At 40.0% G+C, this 8,013-nt stretch overlaps 1 protein-coding gene across 6 annotated transcripts in view; it reads right to left on the reverse strand.

Annotated features, from left to right (window-relative positions):
- The window catches only part of Atg5 (autophagy protein 5), a 19,934-nt gene extending 16,016 nt beyond the window's left edge, over positions 1-3,918 (reverse strand). The window contains exons 1-3 of one of the 6 annotated variants that reach the window (XM_076199915.1): positions 3,785-3,918; positions 334-493; positions 1-60 (exon numbers count right to left, since the gene is read on the reverse strand). The exon at positions 1-60 is cut by the window's left edge and continues 26 nt beyond it. In XM_076199915.1, the coding sequence (XP_076056030.1) occupies positions 1-60; positions 334-489 (216 nt within the window). In that variant the 5' untranslated portion in view covers positions 490-493; positions 3,785-3,918. Of the gene's footprint in view, positions 61-333; positions 494-2,525; positions 2,552-2,876; positions 3,077-3,105; positions 3,485-3,581; positions 3,606-3,784 lie in introns of those variants that run through there. The other 5 variants (XM_076199916.1, XM_076199914.1, XM_076199913.1 and 2 more) reach the window with 5 other exon arrangements.
- Positions 3,919-8,013: the final 4,095 nt, after the last annotated feature.

Raw genomic sequence — 8,013 nt, forward strand, 5'->3', positions numbered from 1 at the left:
AAGCCAGACATCTGCTTCCTGAAGAGACGAACTTATTGCACGTGAGAAGTGTTTTCGAACCTAGGACATGAACCATATATCAAATTTCAAATAATTAAATCCTAATAACAGGGATCGGGCAAACATTACATTTCAGTAATTTTAATTCAAGGCAACAACTGTTTGACTGAACCCCATCAGTCAAAGGGTAAGAAACAACAAATTCGACATAATATTACATTGAATGTCCCTATCTTTTTATATAGAGGTTTATTTCAAGCAAATTAATCACACCATCTCCTTTGTCGTTAAAATTGATCAAGCATGAGTAACAAGTTACTTAGTTCATCTTACTTTTTCCATAACAAGTGGAAAGTATGATTGTCGAGGAACCATCAGATAATAAGGGTCTGGAGCACTCATAGTGTTGCAGTCCTCAGATGCTAACTGGATACAAACAGGCACACGACCTTCCCATAATTCTCGCAGAATCTCCCTATCATCAGCCATCACTCTGAAATGTATGAAATACAGGTTTTCAATGCGAATGTGCCAGGAAAGGGAGGAGTGAAGGTGGAGGTAGAATGAAGATTGAGAGAAGCGAGTAAATGCCTTGGTGGATTAAAAAGTGTAATGAGAAATCGACATCTGGGAATGGATGCTAAGAGGTTATATAAAGGAGTGATTGTGCCAACAGCAATGTACGGGGCAGAAACAAGGAACATGAGAGAGGAAGAGAGAAGGATTTTGAATTTGTTTGAGATGAAATGTCTGACAAGTATGATAGGGGTTACTAGGCTAGATAGAGTGAGAAATGAGGAGGTGAGGAGGAGAACAGGGGTGGAAAGGGAACTGGGAGATAGGGTTGATGAAAGAGTATTAGGATGGTTTGGACACATGAAAAGAATGAGTGAAGAAAGATTAGTAAAAGAAGTGTGGAAGGCAGAGGTGGAAGGAGTGAATATGAGGGGGCGTCCTAGGATGAGATGGATGGATGGGGTGAAAGGGGCTTTACAAAAGAGAGGAATGTCTGTAGAGGAAGGACAGGAGAGGACACAAGATAGGGGTGAATGGAGAAGGGTTGTGTATAGATGAGGCTGTGATGTATGAGGGGGAGTGGGTGGAGGATGGGGGATGCGGAAATATGTATGAGAACAAATTTGATGCAGCCCGAAGGGATTTCTCCCCGTCTTCTCCTTTCCTGCATGAGAGGGGGGGTCGCCGAATTTATGAAGCGGCCTTGCTGTGGATATGCTGCGTCTTGCGACACTGGTTCTGACCCAGGGCAGTGGACAGGATGCAGGGATGACCCATCATCCAGGAGGTGCCAAGATAGGCGGGAGGGAGGAGGGGAGTGGAATATATGGGAAATGAAATGGGTGGGAGTGTTTTCTATGCCTTTTTCTTTTTGGCTACCCCCTGTGTAAGGGGGAAAAAGCCTTTGGTATATGTATGTATGTAGAAATAAATTAAGTCTGTGTAGCTCTTTCTATAAATATTTACAACCATAGAAATGATAGTGAAATCACAATTTAAATAAAAAGTTGTGACTAATATTTTCAGTACATGCTGTATCTGCTCATTTTCTATCCATCTTCCAGGAAAGAAAAATCTATACAAAAATTATACCCATTTCAATTTTATTTTTATAATTTGTTTAATATTTGCAATAACTGTTGTCTCAAACTGCAACGACAAAATCTCTAGCCCCACTGCAGTAAACAATAGTCTGATCCCTCCTATAACTCTCTGGGAAAAAACATTACAATGTTGTATATGTTGCATAAATGTGAGGCTGTTTTGGTCTATTCCAGTACCATGCAAACACATTTTTTCATTTCTTTGGAATTTGTGAAGTGTCATCTCACCCACTATATTTTTGTGAAACATGTTTTTCTCTCTATTCTTAATGTCATTCAAGTAAACCTAACATAACATATATGTCCCTCCAAATTGCTGTGCAAATAGGTGACGGAAATTTACAAAGACCCCCCCCCCACCCATTTTTTTTTGGGGGGGGCGGGAGTATTTGAAAGATTTTGTTCTAATGAGTAGTTGGGGTGGGCAATATTAGGTTATGAACTACTAGGCAACATAAGTTTCATGTTAGATATCCATGTTTGTGTGATTCTGGAATTTTACCACTTTCTAAGACACTGGCTTGTTGTAGTACAAGGGGAACAATTGAAGTCTGTCGGCTCTTTTAATGTGAAACAGTGGAAGAAGTACTGTCAAAGTTTATAGATATCTTGGGCCTAGTCAAGAAACATTATCACCCCTCAGTATGGGGGTACTCGTAGATTTTGGGATTGTATTGTATTACCGAGTTTTTTCTATTCTTGGGGCCAATATTAAACACTGGCAGATGGAATCATGGGTGGTTTAGAGTGATATATGGGTAGAATGTTTTAGCAGAGAAAAAGACGGACACTAAGTCCAAGTAGTTTTTCACTGATTACATTACTCGTTTAGTTAGGGTTTCACTAAGTTAGGTCACATTACACAAGTTTGAATTATGTTAGGCTGGGTTAGGTTGCAATATGTACCGGTATTTCATCAGCAATAACTAGCACTTCTGTCTGTAAACATTATGTCACTGAGGTGGAGTTACAGATGCAGTAGCCAGTAGTGAATAGGGAAAAGATTGGACATTGGTCTTGGAGGGCATTTGCACCAGACTAGTCACTGAGGGATAGTAACAGTAACAGTTACAGTAAAGTTCAAGTTGTGTTCAAAGTGATCAGCATTCTATTTTAATCACTAAAGCAGAATGTTGTATGACTGGTCCATAGATCTCATTTAAATCTTTAAAACGCTGATTACCAATTTTTATTCGATTCACTTGCATGAATTTATGGTTATCGGAAGCCTTAACCTTATTCAAGAATAAAACTCACCTAATAATTCAAACGTTATGTGGTAGTACGAATATCAAATTTGTCATCAGATGATTGAGTGAGTATCGTATATGAATAAATTTCACTTGATCATTTGCTATTTCCTTGCCCACAGTGAATTTATTATTACTTTGATTCTGCCTATGTTGTCTTCCCCTCTATCAAGGAAAGACGTAAACACAGTCCGTTCGTATCGTCTATCACAAATAAAGTATGAAAATATATTTACCCACTTGCAATATACAGGATATGATTTTTGCTCACTGTATCTCGTTTCTTTGTTTATTCATCAAACTTTGCTTATATTCTGTGCCTGGATTGGTCTAATTAATCCCACAAGATAGTGCATTCCAGTCTATTTGTTGTCACATTCCTTATGATGAAAATTTTTGCTCTTCTTTATCAGTCATATCTTTAATAGTTCTAAATATAACAATTATGTCGCCTGTTTCTCTTTATTTCATTCAGTGTGCAATCACTGCGTGTCAAATCCTTCCTTATGAAATTTTAGTTGCCACACTGCATCGTTGGATGTTGCCCTATATTATCGGATCCACACAATGCATAAGGCAAGCGCACAAATAAACCTACATATTGCAAGTATATGTCTTTCACTTATTATGTTATGCATTAAAGGACATACAATGATTGCCAATGATGGTGTCAACTTCTAATTATTATTATTGCAACTGCCTGAACGCCAACCTTCAGCTCTTTATCCTGATCCAACTCATCTACCAGGTTACACAACTGTTTCCAATCCAGCTCCCACAGATCGACGAGAATAATGTGGGCCGCTATCAGCATGGACAGACAGCCAAGTTCCAGGGATAGGTGTTCTACTAGCACACTTCTGTGCAGCATTTACCATCTCATAGCACCATCAACCAAATTATACAGATACGTACATGATGTATGATTCATCACCTGCATCATCACCCAGCGGCAGTCTTCTCCAGATACCCTTAGGCCTAAACCATTCTAAGGCACAGGAGAAGGTAATTGATTGGGGAGAACAGCAAGCAAGCTCGAGGGATAAAAGTAACGGATAGATAGTTGAAGGGAGAAAGCCCCCAAGTATTGCCTGATGAACACATGACGAAACCACAACGGACAAAAACCCGCATAGCAGACAAAATCCCAAATAGGAAAATTGGGCGGGAGGACATAACCTCACCTAACCTATTCACCGATTGGGCTTTTGACCGTTGGAGTACTGTCCGTTCACCTTGCCTGACATCCAGTGGAAACTTTCATTGTACTTAAAAAAATATGATATCCAGAGCAACACAATGGCAGGTTCGCACAGGGCAGCTTGATATTACAAGATATTTCACTATTCCATTTATTATTGTTGTTATTATTATTATTACGTAACGTGCTTTTCAGTGAAACAATGGACAAATGTTCGTTTTTCAAACATGCGTCGTGAATATAGAAAATCGGGTCCGATTATGCTAATCAGGCTTATGTACTTTACGTTGGGCCTCCGTAAAATCGTAAGAACCAGGCACTACAAGCGCTGTCGAATCGAGTTTGCTAGTCTGTTGTTTAATTTCCACACAGGCACACTGCAAGGCAACTACCCCACATAACAAAAAAATAAATAAATAAGATAAAATAAAATAAATAATCTCTACTCCAAACCATCATTCTTACCTAGTGGTGGGTAGATTTTGCACAGAAGATATATTCTTCAGATGGTGGCTAGATTTGTACTCAAGACGAGGCAGTTTGGGGAGGAACAAGTGGGATCTGACCATGGACCTGTGTGATGGAACTTGAGAGGAAACAAGACGACTTTCCATCACCCTGCTTTAGGTGAGGTCTCAGGTCTCTTGGGTCATCACGGTCGGGGAGAGGAGGGACGTGACCTACATGTTGACCTTTCTCGTACCTCACAAAACATGAAAGTAAACGAAAAAAAAAAAAACAGAGAAAGGGTGTTGTCATGGCGATTAGTGCATTACCACTGGATCGTCACTGTTTCGTGTAACCATATTAATCTGAGGTAGATAAAAACTTCAAAATTTTCAGTGTATCTACCTATAGTAGCAATGAAAATTCTATTTTACATGTGTAACAGGAAAAGTTGAATATCACAACATGGTGAACTGAATTGAACAGATACTAGCACCATATGGGAACAGTAAACTGAATAACAAATGTGTCTACACTGCCTCATGCAGATCCGCATGTAGCAGGTGGCGGTGTTGAATGCTGAGCGGTCATGGGACACAGTGTGAACAGGCCAGCTGAGTGATGGCAATTACTAATTTTCAACGAAAGAAATTTGCCAAAAAGCTTGGCTTTAAAATGTAGAATTTATTCTATGATGTTGATATATATCTTATGTGCACCCAAGGACTTTTCTAGACCGAATAAAATTGTCTGGTGTTACCAGGTACAAAATACCTGTATTTATCAAATTCAGTATGTCATATATATATACACATACATACATACATACATTCATAACACGGCTGGATTGTATGGTGTTTGGAATGGTTTGGGAATTGAGGGAAAGACGATGCCAGCAAAGTTTGTATTTCATTTGACAACTAGGCTAAAGCGACGTTTGCCGCCCGAGGTGTCGACCTGAACACAGCTGGCAGGTCGAGACATTCACATATCCACCATAGCAAGCCCCTCTCGTGTGATAGGGTGATGTGGCATCAACTAGGACACCTGGGGTTCCACCCGGCTAACCCCAAAGGCTCAAGTTAAAACACCTATACTATGGTGGTTGTTACATTGGTGTTGGTAGTCGCACTGATGGTGAAAATGAAGTTGGTGTTTATGATCTTAGCAGTGGTTGTAGTGGTGCTGGAATGGTGTAATTCCTGGGTCATTATTTGCCCGGCCGACCCAAAGTGGTCACCCAGTTTAGGTGCGCAGTCGTAATTGGTAGTGTAAAGAGGTGATTGATAGATGGGTCATATTAGCACCTCGTTCAACCTAACAACCTTAATCGTATGTAATGGATACACATAAATCCCAAGGTTGAGAACCACCGCTTAGTCCTCACTTACATTGAAAATGAGATAGAAGAAGGTACATTCTGCTCCGAGCTTGCCTCTATAAAAGCTATTTGTGGACTTCAAGGAACAACTTTTGAATCCGCACCCAGTGTTGTACGTAATATATTATGGCATTTTGATTGTTGCTAAATATCTCGAAACTATTGTTTAAATAAATAAAAAATGGGGACGAGATGTCCTATTTTTTGGGGACCAGTTGTCCTAAGGGTGCAGATTTGGGGACCAGTTGACCGTTCTTGGGAAACAAGTGATCTTCGCGTTTGAACACAAAATGCAGGAAATGCTGAAGCAGGACTTTAAAGAAAATGCTCTGATTTTGGCAAAGGCTGCCAGGGTTGTATGAAATGAAGTCTTCAGCTCAACTGGATTCATCTTTGATGTTTATTACCAGCAGGAGACCGTCCTGACTCAGCTCAAAAGCCTGGTAACTATGCTGATGAAATAACATAACGTAAGAATGAAGGAGATTGGAAGAGACCATATAGCCCAGACTAGGCAGTCCCGGTGTCCGGACATAATCCCTCCTGGACACAATCCCCCCGGACAAAATCCCTCCGGACAATATCTCTCCTGGACAGAATCCCCCCAAGACAATATCCCACCTGGACAGAATCCCTCCTTGAGTATATGTATATGCCCATTACCACCTACCATCCCCATCCATAAAGCTGTCTAACCTTTCCTTAAAACAACCGATAGTTTCAGCGTTCCCTGCATGGTTACCGAGCCCAGTCCATTCGTTGACCACTCTATTGGTAAATCAGTCCTTGCCTATTTGCATCTTAAATCTAGATTTGTCTTAATATGATGACCTTATTTACGTCACGCTTGCTAAAGCCTTTGATCCACTTGAACACCTATATTAGATCACCCCACACCCTGCGTCTTTCCAGAGAGTGTTAGTTAAGGTGCCTAAGTCCTTGCAGACAGATCGGCCCCAAATTTTAATTTTGGGGCTGATATGAAATACCAAGATGCAACTGATTCACAAACCTATTTCACACTTTTACTTTATAATCCCAAGAAGACCAAGAGCCAAAGTACAGGGCTCCAAGTGACACGCATGGGCCCCAAGTTTCCAAATTATTTCATTCATCAGAGTGTGAACCGACCCAACTCGTCAAGTGTGGCTGCAGAAACGCAATGTGTGGAGGACGATGTTCATGCTAGAAGGCACAGTGAAATTGCATCAAACTATGCAGCTGTCGATGTGAGATCTAGATTAGGCAGGTTTAAGCCGGTTGTGAAATACAACAATTGAATTTTGTGAAATGTAATAATTGAATTTTGTGAAATGTAATAATTGAATTTTGTGAAATGTAATAATTGAATTTTGTGAAATGTAATAATTGAATTTTGTGAAATGTAATAATTGGATTTTGTGAAATGTAATAATTGAATTTTGTGAAATGTAATAATTGAATGTTGTGAAATGTAATAATTGAATAATGTAATATGTAATAAATCATTTTGTACAGAGCTTGTAGTAAAAAAAAATACACTGCATGTTTCCATGTTTTAATGTCAGTTGTTAGCCGGCTTAGTCTAAATGTAAAAGATGAATTTTATGCAAAAATTGGATTAGAAACATGAGCACAGCATGTTTTTGTATTATAATGTTAATTGTCAGCAGATGCCTCCACGGAGACTTTTGAACCACACTTGCTCGAGCCAGAGGCAATGAAACAAGACAGCCCCACAGTAAGTCCTGACAGCCGAGACTGGTTTACCCCCACTACTTCACTGCACTGTAACCCCTCCCCCTCACCTCCTCTTCCACTCGATAAATATACAGAACAAACAAGAAGAAATCTCTTCGGGAAACGTTATTTCCTCATCCATGCTATTTTCCATTCGCATTTTGTCCCTTTCACTTTCCTTCCTCGACAGACATTCCTCTCCCATGCAATTCTTCCTTCACCCCGTCCGTCCACCTCATTCTTGGTCTTCCCCTCAAGTTCAATTCATTTTCGCTTTGCACATTCTTTTTTGCTAGTCTTTTTTCAGCATGACCAAAATCATCAAAGTATTCTCTGTTCAACCCTATCTTCCAGCTCCCTTTCCACCCCCCCACTCTCCTCCTCACCACTACATTT

Source organism: Oratosquilla oratoria, chromosome 16, assembly GCF_046742065.1.
Source record: "Oratosquilla oratoria isolate Oo_2021 chromosome 16, ASM4674206v1, whole genome shotgun sequence".
NCBI lineage: Eukaryota > Metazoa > Arthropoda > Malacostraca > Stomatopoda > Squillidae > Oratosquilla > Oratosquilla oratoria.